The sequence below is a fragment of the Synchiropus splendidus genome, chromosome 18 (genome assembly GCF_027744825.2).
Source record: "Synchiropus splendidus isolate RoL2022-P1 chromosome 18, RoL_Sspl_1.0, whole genome shotgun sequence".
Classification (NCBI taxonomy): domain Eukaryota; kingdom Metazoa; phylum Chordata; class Actinopteri; order Syngnathiformes; family Callionymidae; genus Synchiropus; species Synchiropus splendidus.
The window spans coordinates 12,180,830-12,198,239 of record NC_071351.1 but is presented as its reverse complement, the minus strand read 5'-3'; the positions used below and the strand labels follow the sequence as shown (position 1 = coordinate 12,198,239).

The window sequence follows — 17,410 nt, the reverse complement described above, 5'->3', positions numbered from 1 at the left end:
GGGTTTATTGTGAAAAACTTTGACGGAAGTGTGTTCTTTGACTCCAGCCTTGACAGCGCTGGTGATGGGCTGGGGGGAAGGGCCTGTCGACTGAGCGCAGACAAACTTGCGTAGTCTCGCCAGGTCCTCGCAGTGAGCCGGAGCTTCTCTATGGACTGTTGGAGGGGGAAAGAACTGAGTGGGAAGGCTGTCGTCGGAACCGCGGCTCCTCTGCGAGGCCTCGTGATGTTTTAATCCCCAAAAAACGGGGACACGGAGCGGGAGCCACACCGCGGGTGCGCCACAGCCGAGGGGAGATGTGCGCTGGAGTCGAGATTGCTGCGGTGAGTGTTGTTTTTGTGCCTGTTTTCTCTCCGGACCGTGGACGGGGAGACTTCAGCGGGGGCAGGTAGACCCGCCGCAGCTAACGCTTCCAGATGCTAACCGTGATTTTTGACGCCGCTGGCCCGCACTAGCTGGCTCCGGGCCGCTTCTGACTGCCCCCACGACCGCCCTGCCTCGAAATGTGAGTCCAAATGAGCCTCGTTTAGTGCCGGGACGGACTGCAGCAGGTCCCGGGCCTGTCGGGAACCGATCCCCGGTTGGATTGAACTTGAGAAAGGAGTGAAAGGGACTCACGCAGATCAGATCAATTGGCGTGTGCGATCACGGCATGATGCCACTGTCATGTGTTGACGGTGCTCACAACTTGGAGACGCGGTGGCCGATGAACCCCCGAAAACTACTCGGCTCTTTCAATCTAAACATCAGTTTAAGACGTGGTAGTAACGGATGTTTAAGTGGCACGCTTGATCTGCAATATTTCAATCTTAGAAAGTGATAAAAAAAACCCCAAGATTTAATTTTAGACGATTGATCCTTTTAAAATTCACCTTAAAGAAAATAAATAAAATAATCGAAATAGCTCAATCGGTGTTTAAAATGAAATTAAACTTTTAATGATGACAAAATGTAAAAGGAAGAATTAGTTGATAGTCATAACCGATTGTAAATATTACACTGTCGCAAAAACTAAATTATAGGCTTTTAAAAAAATTACTTTTCATTTTTAGATGGGCATCATTTATTTACATTTGGTCTTGATTTAAGAGCCTTTTAATAGTAATTGACTCGTAATGTTCTGAAATGTCCTAATAGTTGTTTCTGCCAGTTACAGCAGGACCCAAAGAAAAGTAGATGTTTATCAGACATTTTTTTTAATCCGTATTTTAGGCCTTGTAAGAGCCACTCGCACAAGATTTATTGTCGACTGTCGTATCCTGTGATTTCAAAATTCAGTGTTTAATGTTCTGATATTCGTTCAAATGAAAGAGTCGTTTCTTCATCTTGCCTGCAATGGGATCATTAAAGAAGACAGATTTATTTTACTTAAAAGATCTTCAGTCATAAACAGTGCTGTGGAGTCAAGAGTCAACATTTGCCAGACTTGTTGCTGCGCCGGTTTGGCTTTTAAATGGAGCTGCTGGTGACCATGCTTGTTTTGATTGAATTAAGTGGAGCTGAATCAGGCGACCAGATCTCTCCTCAAAAGAACAAAGACAGTGACCGCCACGTTTGTTCGTAGGGTCCAAGAGTATTTACTCAGAACTGAATTGATGTTCAAGATGAATCAGTTCAAAATTGTACAGTATATCTTGATGGAATTTACACTTCATAGGTGCGATAGTGATAGTGATCATGTTGGGGCCCCTGGTGTGCAGTGCTCTTCCTTACCTCAGTCGACCGCTTCACAGCTGTTGATATCAGCGTCAGAAATCAACTGTCGAGCGACTGAGGAAGGTGCCTGCCAAAACACAACTTTCCTGTATCGCATTCGACAAAGAGCAAAAACTATTTCTTCATTTTAAATTGCTTAAGTCGGTCTATCCGCATTGAGTTGTAATATTTTGGTAAGTTTGTTTCACAGTCTTATCGAGAGTCTTTATTGAAGTAGTTTTTAAAAATATTTCACTTACGCTCTGACCGCTACCTTTTTACTGTGTTCGCTAAAAAATAAAAGTCGATTTTACCGATTGAACTGTGACCTCTGGTAAGTCTTATTTCATTTTGGAAACAAGACTGCTGCTGTGTTCAGGTTGTAATGCCTGCAAGTGTTTGAACAAGTCCCTGTAGATTTGTTGTTTCACGGGTTTCCCCTTCTGCTCCTACTGTAGGTGTCCCTGTCTAGGCCTGGACTGAGCAGATTGTTCTGAGAGGAAACGGATAACAAACAGGGGAAGTGAACATGGCTGGGATCTCGCCCTTCTTTTCTAACGGACCCGTCCCGTGGATGGGCAACGACACTGAGATGCACACCTTGTACAGAGACCTAGAGGTGGGCACGGTTCTGACTCTGTTTTACTCTAAGAAGTCCCAGAGGCCAGAGAGGAGGACTTTTCAAGTCAAGTTAGAGACCAGGACAATTATCTGGACCAGAGGCACGGACAAAATAGAGGGAGAAAGTGAGTACTGCTTCTTGTTCTGGTGTTGAATGATGCTGCTCGACATATGTGACTATGGATATGGTCTGCATGTAATGATGACAATAATAATAATAGTATGATAATAATCTTATGAAAGAAAAGTTGATGTTTATCAGACATTTTTTATCCATATATTTTCAAATTAATTCAAGAGCATTTTTGCTGAATATTTACCCTTAAAAAGGAAGAAAATATTCCAAATAAATAAAACCGTAATGAAGTTATTATAGAAAGATTCCGGTTTTATTTGTAATGTGTTAATAGTTTAACACCTGCTTGAATCTACAAGTAACATCCGACTTCCGAGCTGCACGACTTAAGTCCACCTGTGCTTATGACCACGGCCAGCAAATGTTTTTTTTTTCATTTTTTATTTTTTATTCAATGTCTAGCAGCCCGGCAACGCGTACGACAGTTACAGCAGCACAGTATCCCAGCATCTCACTCTCACACAGCGGTCTGCCACTACAGTAGCACCTATAACCCCCACGTCGGCTATTTTGAATGGCATTCGACTTGCGTCCAATCTGATTTACGACCGGTTGGTCGGTACCGATCCCGGTCATAGGTCGGATGTTACTCATATTTAATAAGTGCTATAAAAAATAGCCAGTAAATGTGTACAAATATTTACTTATTAATGGCTGTGTTTACAGCAACGTCACGTAAAAGGAAACTATTTCTCATTTGATCAGACTCCCTTGTGAATGCAGGCTTCAATATAATCATCATATTCGCATGTTTTCTTACTTCAGGTTGGAATGATGGAAGTTTGCGCCCTCTGTTCTCAGTTGTGGTCATAATAAACACCCTGTTTGTGCAGTGGTTGGACATCCTGTGGTCAGTGTTCGTGGCTTCTTTGCAGCATAACTTAAGGTGCCGTGGATTTCTCTCTGCAACTGACATAAATGAAAGTTGACATTCATCAGATAAAACCAGCTCCTTAATGAGTCACTCACTCTCCTGTGGGGTGGCAGAAAGCCTGTGCACACGGCGGCACGGTTCGCCCGGATGTGGCGACGGGAGTGCAACACGCAGAAAAGATGATGAGTTTTAAAGTGTTGGTTCATCAATGGTGCAATCAAGCATGTCGTGCTTCCCTGACAAGTTTGCAGCGATCTCTGCAATCTGATCCGCATTGAGAGGAGGCCTCTTATTCCTGTTCGTAAATAGCAAGAGATGGCTTTTACTGGAAGTCTGCAATCATTTGGGAGGATTTTGGAAGCTGTATTTATCGATGCAATAGAGAGTCTTGTCCTCAACTGATTTCCAGTTTTGACTGTTTTCTCTCATTCACCTCCTTTATCGAAATACCTTTCCGGTACATTTGTGTAATATTCACTTTCTGTAGGCTTTGATGATGCAGGATGTGGTCCAGCAGAGGTGCGAACTCTGTGTCCCACTTGTGCGCCTTATTCTCTTTGTCATGGTTACGATGGTTCGGCACCACATTTGTTTGTGCATGTTTTAAATGGAGCACAACAAGTTTTGTTTCTAACACGAAATATATCTGCGATAGAAAAGGTCAAATAATTCTTGTCTTTTTGTGATGGGTATGGAAGTAAGTCTTATTATGTTCGAACACAGCCAGTATATCTTCTGAGATGGTATGACTGTTAAGAGCTTAAGTTGTTGCAGTGCATTATGGGGTTTTGTAGCACAAGTGGTGGCAGTGCTTCTGCCAAATTCAAGGTGAGCTATTTTTGATTATGTCGCAGGTTGTTTGTGCCTTCCACAGAAAAGTATTTCATGTTTCCATTTGCCTGTCATGTCATGACAGTGGAGGATGGACCCTCGCTGGAAGATCAATAGTTCTGTTATAATACCGTGAGCTGGTGCTAAAAACACAATGTCAATAAATTGATTCTGTTGGTTGTCAAAAAAAAAAAAAAAAAAAACGGGGCTCCACTGGTGACCTTTGGAGGGCACTGCCACTAGTGTTAGTGAAAATGTAAAATGAAATTCTTAAAGTGTTCTATTACATTTGTGTGCTCAGTTGGTGATAGTGTTGAGGTTGTGTGTGTTTCGTTCAAGGTTCTGTTACAACTGTCACACAACAAAACAGCTTTGACTCCCCACAGCAAATACCAGCGTGTGTTCGAGTAGATGGAAACACCTGCGTTGTCGGTGGAAACTTTCTTCTTTGCCAACAGAGATGATGTTTTTGTAGTGGTACACGACCAGCTTCCATCCACAGGAAATCTAAATGAAGTGTCAGGGCTTTTTGTTCCTATATTGTAGCTACATGATTCTGAGCTATTTTTGCAGTTTATTATCGATTGGATTTTGTAAAAATTACGTTGGAAATGTTTTGAGACTCCAGAGAATGATGTCTGGAAATTGGGAAGCTTGGAATTCTAAGCTTCAGAATGACTCTGTTGTTGGGAGTGTATAGAGCGACACCCTGGAAAGGCGGCCAGTCCATGGCATGGTACATTTAGATTTATTAACTCAAGACATAGCGACAGTTTGGGGTGTTTTATGTGGACAACTTTACTAAAAGGCTGGTGAAGGCCACAAACACGGAAATGTGCGAGTATGATCATATCTGTTCCGGGCCACTTCGACCTCTTGCTATCAATTTATTTTCCTTCTATAAATGAACCACCCTGGATTCTGACTGGCTAATGGCGTGAAAGCTGCTGTGTACTTCAAGAACATGCGCACCTATGTTGAAGCTCAGATGAGTTGTGTAGGCAACAAAAGCACAGGATGTGTGGTTGCGGGCAAGGAAGAAACAAGGGTTCGTTTGTTCGTGCGCGTGTGTCAGAACATGCTCTTGTGCAGACGGAGGTACTGTTGCCTTGGAACCTTTGAACCCAGGCATGATCACACATTAATCGTTGTGAGAGCAGTGGGCCCTTGAGTCAATGTGGCTTTTTCAGTTGCAAAATGCATTGAGGAGAGTTTTCCCGTCTTCTAAATGAATGTTTGGTGACAGCAAATGACATGCCTTTATCTCATTCAGCTTGTTATGATGGTGAAATCAAGTGCTTCAGGTTGTGAGGTCATTCACACAGCAATGTTTTTTTGTTTTTGTCTCAAGTTGACATTCGAGAAATCAAGGAGATCCGTCCGGGGTCGAAGTCACGGGACTTCGAGCGCTATGTGGAGGACTCGGCGACACGGCTGGATCAGGCTCACTGCTTTGTTATCCTGTACGGCACCGAGTTCCGCCTCAAGTCCCTCAGCCTGGCAGGTAGGAAGGTTGGATGTTCGGCTTTCGCAAGTGTGTCCCTAACTGCAAACTGCTTCAGCAACGTCCGACGAGGAGATGACCATGTGGGTCAAGGGCTTGAACTGGCTAGTGGCTGACACGCTGAAATCGCCAACGCCACTGCAGATAGAAAGGTGGGCGAACGTGTAGTCACTTGCTGACGTCATCTTTCGCTACTCTCTGAATGACAAGACTGTTTTATTTTAGGTGGTTGCGCAAGCAGTTTTATTCTGTGGACCGGAGCAGAGAAGACAGGTAAGTCAGCCTCACCCCATGACCTCATGGTGTTTGTAACGGTCACAGCACATGGATGTGAATAGCTATTATTTGCTAGAGTTAGGCGTTGTTTAATCACATGACTAAGTTGGGACCAGACACCGTGTCATGCAGGGCTGACTCATAGCAGCATTGAAACACAAGAAGCCAATTTACATTTTTGCCATTTTTGTGCTCCCAAAGTGCTCAAGTGTCTTGAAATTACTGTGAAAATTCAACAGTTTTGAGCAGAAAACATGATTTATCCATGGTAAAATGTATACGTCTTCATGTTTTCTCTTTGCTCTTAAAGTTTTCTTTAATAAATATTTCCAATGTTAAAAAGTCTGTGCCTTTAGCTAGCCAACCTAAATGATAAATAAATGAATGAATGATATAGTTGACCGTTCCACCTATTGTTTCACATCTACTTCTACTGTGTGTGTGCTCATGTTTAATAGTGAGTCTGTAGTGATCATTGGACATGACCATCACTGATTCTCCATTATCTGTCTAGTCTGAATAATGTTGGCTGCATTAATAGCTGTGTAGCGTCCGTCTCGTCTGAATGAAGCGGAGTTGCCACAGTTTCACGGCACAGATTTGTAGTGAAGGAACTGGACTCTCAAGCACACAACAGATCGCCTTCCTGCAACAGGAAACAGACTGCAGAGGATGGACAAGATGCACAAAGATGTTTGTCTGTCACATCCTCCGCAAAGAAGCTTTTGGGAGCCTGTCTGAGTATTGTCCAGCGAGTCTGTCAGTAGAAGCTGGTAGTCACTTCAAATGTGAAAAACCATGAAAAACAAAACCATCAAAAAAGGTTCATCTGTTTTTAGGATATCCTGTAAGGATCTGAAGAACATGCTGAGCCAGGTCAACTACAGGGTTCCCAACATGAAGTTCCTCAGAGAGAAACTTCCAGTAAGCACCTACTACTTTCCTGCTTTAAGCGTCATTTCCCGCACCCTTGGAAGTGTTGACTCCTTTTTAAACTTTTTTTTTTCAGGACTCAGAGTCCAGGAATGGAGACGTGTCTTTCAGCCAGTTTGCCCACCTGTATCGCAACCTCATGTTTGACGCTCAGAGAAGTGTAAGCCGAATCGAAATGTGTACACGTTTTGTTCATGAAAACTTCAGTTTAATTTAGATTTTCTGTCATCATGCATGGACGTCATCATGCTACACAGCTCCACAAGCTGAGAGAATTCAAGGCTTGATCTATCTACATAAAATGTATTTTGGCGCTGCCCTTCTCTCTGCCACATCTGATCTTTGCTCAAGCATCCGACCCTCCCGTCTGTCTCTTCTCAAATGGCTGCAAGATCAATATGGACCAATTTGAAACACACCAAACCCCTTGTGGAGGCCATTAGGACGCACATAAACCCTCTCACTCCGATGAGAAGGCTGGCTGGCAGACTGGGTCAGATCTAATTGATCGATGACCTCAGTGGCCCCGTGACTAATCTAGACGCACTGACAGGAACTATGCATATTTCTTGACTGGTGATTTGATAAACTGAAACTGTCTTGTCTCTTTTTTCCAGTTGGAAATCCCGATCTTACAGAGGTGGGTGAACCTTTTGAGTCCTCGACGTCATCCCTGTGGGAGCATTCAAATTTGGTTTAAGAGGCTGTTCATCGCTTCAAGACAGTGATAATAGTTCATATTCCAGGTTGATCGACAGACCAGAGCAACGGATTTGCCTAGAAGACTTCAAGAAATTTCTCCTGGAAACTCAAATGGTACCATTAGGGTGTGCCCATTCATGGTCATAATTTTAGTGACTCAACCGCTGTTTGTGTTTTCAGGAAATGTGGGCAGTAGACAGCAGCAAGGTCCAGGAGTTTATGTTTAGCTACCTGAAAGACCCACTGAGAGAAGTGGAGCAGCCTTATTTCCACCAAGATGAGGTAAAAAAAACACACACATTTTCTTCATTCTTACTCAGCATGGAAACATTATGTATATAAGGTTGTGTATTTTTCCGAGACCCAGTTCCTCATGTGGGTGGGAGACGGTAAGAAAGTGACATGGGGAGATAGAATGGTTGCCTGAAGCCCATCCTCCCACTCCAGCAGAGGGTTATTGACTGTGGTGCATGAATGTTGTGGAGACAGCGAGGGATGCACTCTGTGGTCGCCATGAAGTGATGATTGTCCAAACAGTGGAAGAAGTCATGTTGTTATAAGAGGATCGGCCGTGTCTTTATATAACTCCAGTAGTGAGGAACCTTTGTCAAACAAACTGCACCTTTCCTTTTTTAAAAGCAGCAAGAGTGTGCGTTGAATTATACTTGGAGACATTTTAGGAGCCAGGATAGTAGAGTATATTGTAATTTCCTCTCTAACTCTAATAATGATGACCGTTTTGTGTCAAGCGTTGCAGTGCATTATGGGATTGGGTGTGTGAAGTCTTTATGTGCAGTTGAAGCAAACAATGAATAACGGCTCAGTTTTGTTCGAGTTGCATGAAGTCGGCATGCATTTATGGTCAAATCTGACCTGGTGAGTTTGCTGAGCAAGCTTTTCTAATCTGTCTTCTCTGCTGCAGCTGCTGACATACTTGTTCTCCAAAGAAAACACCATTTGGGATTCATCTCTGGACCATGTGTGTCCTGAAAACATGAACAATCCTCTGTCCCACTACTGGATCTCCTCTTCACACAACACGTAAGTCCGCCTGACTTGGCTGTCGGAGGAGGTTTTTGCATGACCTGATGAAAAGTCCCAACAGTTGGGCTGGATGGTTTATTTAGCAGGAAAATGCATTTTTCCTCTCATTGAAAAGAGTGTGAAAGGCAGTTCTAATGATAACCTTCTGCGCTGGATGTGAAACAATATTGACCAAAGTCACGGAAGGGAAACTTCCTTTGTTGCTTCGGTTTGAAATGACAGTTTGAGTGAGTAAGAAGTGTCAACAAAGGGGCACGTGTTTTGTTAGTAGTGTCAGCATTTGTAACCTGCATTTGTGTTCAACAACTTTGTTTTTTTCTGTTTTTACCTGCTTATTTTTAGCTACCTGACAGGAGACCAGTTCTCCAGTGAATCTTCTCTCGAGGCCTACGCTCGCTGTCTGCGGATGGGATGCCGCTGTATTGAGTGTGAGTAAATACAAAACAAATCTCCTTTACAACCTCCCCTGTAGCCTGTAATATTCTTAAATTCCTACTTCCTGTCACACCCTGAACTTCACACCCTGTGCTATCTCATCTAAGGTCCAAAAAAAGAACTTGTTAGGCAGGTTTTTTTTTAAGGAAACAGCTGATGAAACTTCCAATGTCAACTATTCAGTTATGTCCGTTGATGTTTCAGTGGACTGCTGGGACGGCCCTGACGGAATGCCGGTGATCTACCACGGCCACACGCTCACCACCAAGATCAAGTTCTGTGATGTCCTCAACACCATCAAAGAGCACGCTTTTGTGACATCTGAGTAAGTTTCCTTGCGTTCATCGGTGAAAAGACAGCAGTTAAAAAAGGCTTTCTTTCGAAAGTTTGAACTTCTAACTTGATGTGGTTAAGATGTACATTTGTTGGGCTCTTTCTGCAGCTACCCCATCATCCTCTCCATAGAGGACCACTGTAGTATCGTCCAGCAGAGGAACATGGCCACCCACTTTAAGAAAGTGTTTGGAGACATGTTGCTGACCAAGGCAGTCGATATTGCTGCCGATAGTCTCCCCTCTCCCAACCAGCTCAAAAAGAAGATCCTCATCAAGGTCAGCAGGACGTCAAAGCGCTCTTCAATCAAAGTACACCCATCTATGTTTGCGCTGATAAATGTCTTTCCCCTGTCCAGCACAAGAAGCTTGCAGAGGGCAGTGCCTATGAGGAGGTGTCCACTTCGACCCCTTACTCAGAAAATGACATCAGCAACTCCATCAAGAATGGAATCCTCTACCTGGAGGACCCTATTAACCATGTAAGTATTGGTGTAGGCGTCTTGTAACTGTGACCGTTCATCATATAGTCAGACGTCCCTCTAATATTCGGAGTGCCCCCCACCCCCTGCCCTGATAGTCATCGGCGTACACTCAACAAAAACCCTTGTTTCGCTGAGATCAAACATTTGCTTTTCAGGCTCCTTTATCACTGCCACTTGTGTTGACTGTGAGAGCTGCTTCCTGTGCAGCACATGGATCTTCTAAATATTTAATCATTTCCTCTCTATCCTTCCCCCAAAGGAGTGGTATCCTCATTTCTTTGTCCTGACCAGCACTAAGATCTACTACTCAGAGGAGACCTCCAGTAACCAGGGCAACGATGATGAAGAGGAACACAGAGAGGTGGGTTTGGCTGACCTGTAAGTCCCCTCTGTGTCCAGACTATAAATACATGAGATACCTTGAATAAAAGTTGTTTTCTGATGGTCTTCCTTTTTAATATGAAATAAAGCGCATCTGTCCTTGAAGCCCAAAAGGTCCTTCGATTAGGTTTTGCTGTCTGTAATGGTGCATCTGTGCCTCAGACCACATTGGTTTTGAACAGTTGATACGCTCAGCTGAGAGAAACTTATCACATTGAGAAGGAAATTATTCACTCAACGTTTCTAGGATTGAATCGATTTGTTCTTCGGGAAGACGGCGGTGTTAAGATAATTGATTCAGATATGGAAAAATGGGAGGGTCACTTGTCCAACTCGCAGACTTTGTCGCACTATGCCACTCCTTAACTATCCCAGCTTGACATCTGTCGTCATGGCACACCCAGCATGTGGTCTCTCTCAGTCCTTAACTTCAGGTTCATTCGCATCTCCTCAGTATGAGGGCTCCTTTTTTCGAACAGACTTCTGTTTTTGAGGGCTGAAGTTCACCCCATTTACACACACGTTCCTTGAAGGTCCCCTACTGGTCAAAGCAAGTTCCTACACTTGTTTAAATTTTGAAATTCGGTGACGCTGTTTATATTCATTTAGGATCATATTGTGTCATTATTTATGATTGATAAATATGAAACCTGGCAATATGAATGAATTAAGTGCTCCTCTGTAGGTGTCCAATGGCATGGACCAACACGTGACTGAGAAGTGGTTTCACGGGAAGCTTGGTGCTGGACGGGACGGGCGGCAGATCGCTGAACGGCTCTTGTCTGAGTACTGCCTTGAAACAGGGGCCCCAGATGGGTCCTTCTTGGTGCGGGAGAGTGAGACCTTTGTGGGGGACTACACGCTGTCTTTCTGGTATGTTTGATCCTTGTACATTCAACCTGCTTTTCAAGTTGTCCTTGGACATATTCATCATTTTTTTTAATTTTTATTTATTATTGATCTGTATTTGACTTTTAACTTGTTTCCTGGGTGTAGCTTGGCTGAGAATTATGTATATTTTTGTAACTGTACTTACTCTACAAAAGTAAAATCTAATTGAACTCTCCTTCACTTGTGACCAAATGTAATACTGAGTAATGATTATAGCACAGTAGTACTTCGGTTCTAGACCACAATCCGTTCCAGACGGCCGTTTGAGAAGAGAATCGCTCAAAATCTAAATCGATTTTTCCCATTACAATTAATGGAAAAAGAAACGATGCGTTCCAATCCTTAAAACGGGCTTTTGTAGGAGTGAATGTCGAGTGTCTGCTGCAGGTGCGCTGTTCCTCTATGTGTGTGGCCGCTGCATGTGGGAGGGGTTGCGGAGTGAGTGACGTCTCTCCAGAAGTGAAGAGGTGCCCGGTGCGTGTCCAGCTCTGAATGTGCGCTTCTGTGCAGTTTGGCTGTGACAAAGTCATAAACCAAGTAACGCTCTGTCCCAGACTCGCCTCATCTCTGTCCCAGCTCCAGCCGACAACAGGACATCAAACCCTGGAGTGTCGAGAGCGAGCACCTCCCCTGTGACACTCTACCACGGTCCAGTGCGGAGACAGGAAAGGTTTTACACCTCAATATGAAGAAAAAACAGTCAGTAAATGTAGCTAACGGGACACGTCTGCATACAGAGGCTGCGCTATACACAATAACAAAGCGCGTCGTGGGTCAGATCGGTCCACACCCGTTATTGTTTTTCCGGCTTTTTTGCGGGGGCGTTCGAGTTCTGGATTTTCGTTCAAAATCTGAAGCAAAAAAATCTAGAATTTTTTGTTCGAACTCCGATTTGTCTGTAATTCAAAGTCTGACATAAAATTGAGCGGCAGCTGACAACTTTCCTGCAGGCGTTCAGGACGAGTCCAGCACTGCCGCATCCATTCCAGACAAGAGGCCGGCAGCCCCAAATTCTTCTTGACTGACAACCTGGTGTTCGACACACTCTTCGCCCTCATCAACCACTACCAGCAGGTGGCGCTTCGCTGTAACGAATTTGAGATGAAACTGACTGAGCCCGTACCGCAGACCAATGCGCACGAAAGCAAAGAGTGAGACTTGCTTCTTACTATGTCCTGGCAAATTTTGTCAAAGCATTAACAGCATTTTGTTCCTTTTAGGTGGTACCATGCCACCCTCTCACGGATCCAAGCAGAGAACATGCTGATGAGGGTTCCTCGTGATGGAGCTTTCCTTGTCAGGAAGAGGGCGGAGTCCAACTCCTTTGCCATTTCCTTCAGGTGACGTCACAGTGGCAGATTTTCTCAACTACCAGGATGAAATGAAACCATATCTCTTCCTGTTTCTAATCTGTTTTGATGACAGGGCGGAGGGGAAGATCAAGCACTGCCGTGTGCAGCAGGAGGGTCAGACTGTGGTGCTGGGCACCTCGGAGTTCGACAGTCTCGTGGATCTCATCAGTTACTACGAGAAGCACCCGCTGTACCGGAAGATGAAGCTTCGCTATCCCATCAACGAGGACACACTGGAGAAGATCGGCACTGCTGTGAGTGACGACGGTCACTGAAGACTGAGAGAAGTGCTTGATCTATTCTGTCACCCTTATAGGAGCCTGACTACGGGTCCCTGTACGAGGGCCGAAACCCTGGCTTCTACGTGGAGGCCAATCAAATGCCGACAATTAAGGTAAGAATGCAGAAGTGAGGCCGGTGACTGAGCTCTGTTTGGTTTAACATATCATGATGGCTTCAGTGTACCGTGAGAGCCATGTACGAGTACAAGGCCCAGAGGGACGATGAGCTGTCGTTCGTCAAAAACGCCATCATCTCAAATGTGGACAAACAGGAAGGAGGGTGGTGAGTGAGCTAGCGTTCGACCAAGCTACGTTTCAGAGCGTTAATGGATTGTGGCCGATCAGGTGGAAGGGAGACTGTGGAGGAAAGAAACAGCAGTGGTTTCCCGCCAACTACGTGGAGGAGATCAGTCCGTCTGCCGCAGAGCCGGACCGACCTGTGAGCATCCAACCAGAAAAGATCCTGTGCTGACTATCTTGTTCCCTAAACCGTCTTCTATTTTACACAGGAAATGACGGAGAACAGTCCACTGGGAGATCTGCTCAGGGGAATCGTGGATGTTTCTTCCTGTCATATAGGTGAGCAATCACGCTTATCTCCTCCTTTTGTGCAAAGTATGTGATCACCAGAAAGTAAATGGATTATTTAGTCCTCCTGATGGTGAGAGTCTCGCCACAAGATGGCGGGCTTTGTCGCCATCTAGTGGTCAATTCGACATTCAACATTCACACTCAACATTTTTCTTGACTCTTAAATTATGGCGATACGGAAGAGTTAGGAAGATAAGAGATGAAGGATTGCCTTGACCCCTGAATTGCAGAAAAGGAATTCATTGGCACCACATGCTCCTTACTTGAAGGTTCTCAGGCATGTTTCCTGAGACATGAGCTGCTTGTTGGTCTAAATTAGTTTTGACTTCATTCATTTTTATCAACAATCTGGTCTGATTTCTGTGCAGTTGTGCGCCCTGATGGGAAGGGCAGCAGGCCTCACGTCTTCTCCATGGTGCCAACTGCGGCCATGAGGAACGGCCCGGTTCTGGAGGTGGCTGCCAGCACACAGGAAGAGCTCAATGAATGGGTGATGAAGATTCGGGAGGTCACCGTGACTTCAGAAGCAAAGGTTTGCTGGCATCAGAATGTTTTTGTTTCTCAGGCACATTCTGTCTGTGTAGCGTGACTAAATGTAAAGTGTGGAGCTGCAAGAAGACACACTGAAGGGATGTTACTGTACTGTTATGTCTCCAGCTGGAGGAGGGAAAGATGATGGAGAGAAGGAAGAAGATTGCACTGGAATTATCAGACTTGGTCATCTACTGTCGGCCTGTGCCTTTTGATGAAGACAGTAAGACTCTATATAGCCAGCTGCCCTGCTCATGGGTGGACACTGACCTCCGTTTCGTGCGTTTCCTTCAGAGATCGGAACAGAACGAGCCTGTTTCCGTGACATGTCGTCCTTCCCCGAGACCAAAGCAGAGAAGTATGTGAATAAAATCAAGGGGAAGCGGTTCCTTCAGTACAATCGGTTGCAGCTGTCCAGGATCTACCCGAGGGGTCAGAGACTGGACTCTTCCAACTACGACCCTCTGCCCATGTGGCTCTGCGGCTCACAGCTGGTGGCTCTTAACTTCCAGACAGCAGGTGTGTGATTCCTCCTAAAATGATGCGTCAGATTTAAGGTGTTGGTGCTCATGCGGTCTCCGCCTGTCCTCTGTTGTGGTCAGACAAACCCATGCAGATGAACCAGGCCTTGTTCATGCTCAACGGGAAAAGTGGGTACGTCCTCCAGCCCCCCATCATGAGAGACGATTACTTTGACCCCTTTGACCGTCACACGTTGCGCGGCCTGGAGCAAGTCACGCTGAACATAGAGGTGAGATTCTCTGGTCATGTCCGGGGACTGTTGTGTTGATTCCTGTTCTCTCTGCACAGGTATTAGGAGCCAGACACCTTCCCAAACATGGGCGCGGCATTGTCTGTCCTCTGATAGAGATCGAGGTGTGTGGTGCGGAATATGACAGCGTCAAGCAAAAAACGGACTCGGAAGGTACCAGCAGGAGATTTTTGCTTTTTATAGTCTTGGCAGTCGAACGTACTTTCCAAATATTAGCTTTGAATATGTCCTGGAGAGCGGCTTGGTGGGGCTCGGTTTTATAGCCCACTGATTTGTGGCTGTTTTCACAAAAAGAAAGTGGTGAAAGTGACTTCCTGTCTTCCAGCTGACAACGGCCTGAACCCCACCTGGCCGCGGAAGTCTTTCCAGTTCACCGTGTACAACTCTGCCTTCGCCTTCCTGCGCTTCGTGGTCTATGAGATCGACATGTTCAGTGACCAAAACTTCCTGGCTCAGGCTACATTCCCCATCCACAGCCTGAAGACCGGTACGTCCCGTTGTGGTGTGTTTGGAGTGCCAGACTCTGACGGGTTCTGTGTGCAGGTTTTCGCTCTGTCCCGCTGAAGAACAGCTACAATGAGAGCCTTGAGTTGGCATCGCTGCTGGTGCACATGGACATCATCCGAGGACGGGTACGACTCTCACACCAGATGACGAGTGAATGTGTGTTTATGAACTGTTCATGTTGTCAGGCTGAAAACGGAGAAGTTCTGAGTCCCGTTGCGGCTGCATCGCTGTCCGCCTCAGCTCAGGTCGGACGGGAGCGTTTGGGGGATTTGAATTTAGTGGCGTCCATGTCGTCCAGCATGTCTCCACTGCCCCAGTCGCCCGCTCAGGCCCTGGCCTACAGAGGCAGCGACAGCTCCTTCGACTCCCGCTACCAGTCGCCCCTCGATGACTTCAGAGTGCCACAGGAGGCGCTGTTAGACCAACTGGAGCAGCAGAGCAGAAGGTGAGTGTCACCAGTTAGAGTTGCTTCTGAAGTGACACGTCAGTCAAGCATGTTTTCGTTTTTAAAAAAAATATGTTTCGTTCAAAAAATAATGTGTCTCAGAAATTTCTGTTTTTGTCATGTGGTGAAAAATGCCTCGAATTTGGCTCCTCCGCTCTGACTCAGTTGCCCGTCGAGCGGTCCAGACACATGGTTCTGTTTGTCTCTCCTCCAGGATCATGCGGAGGACCCGTGTGGGCGGAGAGAACCGAGTCTAAGCCAAATCAACTCACCATGGCCCGCGCCCCCACCACTCAGTCGCCTCTCCCCGTACTGATGATGTCACTGACTGCTGTGAAAACTGTTTCCATGGAAACGCCCACCACCGCTTAGGCCTACATTTCAGGCACCCCCCCCTTCTCCCTTCAACCGCCCTGTTTCTGTCTCCCCGCTTGTTCCCACCGCCGCCTGAAGGAGAGCAAGGAAATATTGGAGGACGCCGACTGGATGCCCACCGGAAGTGGAAACTGACATTCCCAAGAGAAGGAAAACCGAGCTGGTTCTCCTCGCTCTGAACGATATTTATTCCTGCTGTTGTTAGAGGAGCAGCAGCCAACCCGCTCTCAAAGAGCTCCACCTTTTTAATTATTATTATTATTTAAATCTTTTGCCATTTTTATGTGTTTAACACGCAGCTGTTCTTAGGGTCTCTTGTCAGGTGAAGCCCTGGCTTCCACTCACTTACATTTGAACTGCATTCCTGCACATCATTCCATCTGTGTTCTCAAAAGCCAACCCTCTTTTTCACCGTCGTCGTGACGTCCACACGGTGAAGAAGCAGTTTGTCATCGTCTAATTCTGTTGCTCAGATTCCACAAAAGCGTCGTCATTGACACAGAGCGTTTTGTATATTAGTCAACAACTTTTCAGGCTTTTTCGCCGTTAAATTTGCCATAAATATTTCGACGTTTGTTTCTGTCACATTATTAGTTGGGGATTATGTTTTGCCATATTTACGTAATGAACAATGATATAAGTGTATTTTTTAATCGGTCATTTTAAGTTGCACTGCATTTACCCAAAGTAGGAGAGTTGCTGATGTTGTGATTCTTCCCTGAACAAACCGGTCTGAAAATAAGAAGCAGAGGTCGGCACCTGGGATGACGTTAAATTATTGCGTTCTCGTATTTTGTGCGCCGTTTCCACTCAGTATTCCCCCTCAGTGTGTCGCACTGAGACTAAGCCATACGCCGTGAAGAGGGGACGCGTCAGACTCTCCATTTGATGCCTGATTTTTAATCCTTTTTTTTTTTCTCTCGTGGTTACGACATCACTGCTCGCTCACGTCTTCGTGCCTCCGTCTGTAAACACATCATGGTTCTCTGCACAGCGACTGCACACTCACGCTTTTGTTCTGGTCCGGCCTCCGTGATCACCTTTGGCTCAGGACTGTTGTTTCGGGAAGAAAAAAATCCCAACAACCCGTCAAAAGGTCCAATCACTGGGATATCAAAGCAGAGTGGGTGTGCAGGGCCTTCATCTCTGACCGTGTCATGTCCAAAGTCTTTCTGTAATGTGCCTAAACTCTGAAGATCTCATTTTAATTTTGCCTTTCATAAGAAACATATTCAAGTCTGAAAAGTGAATAAAATACTTACTACGTATCTTTTGGGTCTGTTCCTTCCTTGCTAAATCTGAAGACACCAAACAAGCCTCTTTTCTCGCCGAGTTACAAAACTTGTGCGGCCTCCTCAGGCGTTATTAACTCGATATACTGTGCTGTTAACAGCATTACAATTTTATTAACATCAA

General features: G+C 45.4%; 1 protein-coding gene across 1 annotated transcript; it reads left to right on the top strand.

Moving 5' to 3' along the window:
* The first annotated feature begins 68 nt into the window (after positions 1-68).
* On the top strand, positions 69-17,276 carry plcg1 (phospholipase C, gamma 1). The gene is made up of 33 exons (XM_053850576.1): positions 69-323; positions 2,154-2,441; positions 5,509-5,661; positions 5,720-5,813; positions 5,887-5,934; positions 6,777-6,861; positions 6,947-7,030; positions 7,488-7,510; positions 7,617-7,686; positions 7,753-7,854; positions 8,495-8,613; positions 8,959-9,044; positions 9,256-9,376; positions 9,494-9,662; positions 9,743-9,865; positions 10,128-10,229; positions 10,935-11,122; positions 12,091-12,291; positions 12,361-12,480; positions 12,566-12,746; positions 12,809-12,886; positions 12,953-13,056; positions 13,119-13,212; positions 13,283-13,352; positions 13,733-13,896; positions 14,022-14,118; positions 14,190-14,414; positions 14,498-14,646; positions 14,706-14,820; positions 14,993-15,154; positions 15,211-15,299; positions 15,360-15,619; positions 15,834-17,276. The coding sequence occupies exons 2-33, from the start codon at positions 2,225-2,227 to the stop codon at positions 15,874-15,876; spliced, it is 3,936 nt and encodes a 1,311-aa protein (XP_053706551.1). The 5' UTR covers positions 69-323; positions 2,154-2,224; the 3' UTR covers positions 15,877-17,276.
* The last annotated feature ends 134 nt before the right edge of the window (positions 17,277-17,410 follow it).

Excerpts from the sequence above, each read along its gene's own strand:
- plcg1 (XM_053850576.1), top strand. The coding sequence starts at position 2,225 with ATGGCTGGGATCTCGCCCTTCTTTTCTAACGGACCCGTCCCGTGGATG. Across the intron at positions 5,814-5,886 it reads ACGCCACTGCAGATAGAAAG|GTGGTTGCGCAAGCAGTTTT; the intron begins GTGGGCGAACGT and ends GTTTTATTTTAG. Across the intron at positions 9,377-9,493 it reads CACGCTTTTGTGACATCTGA|CTACCCCATCATCCTCTCCA; the intron begins GTAAGTTTCCTT and ends CTCTTTCTGCAG.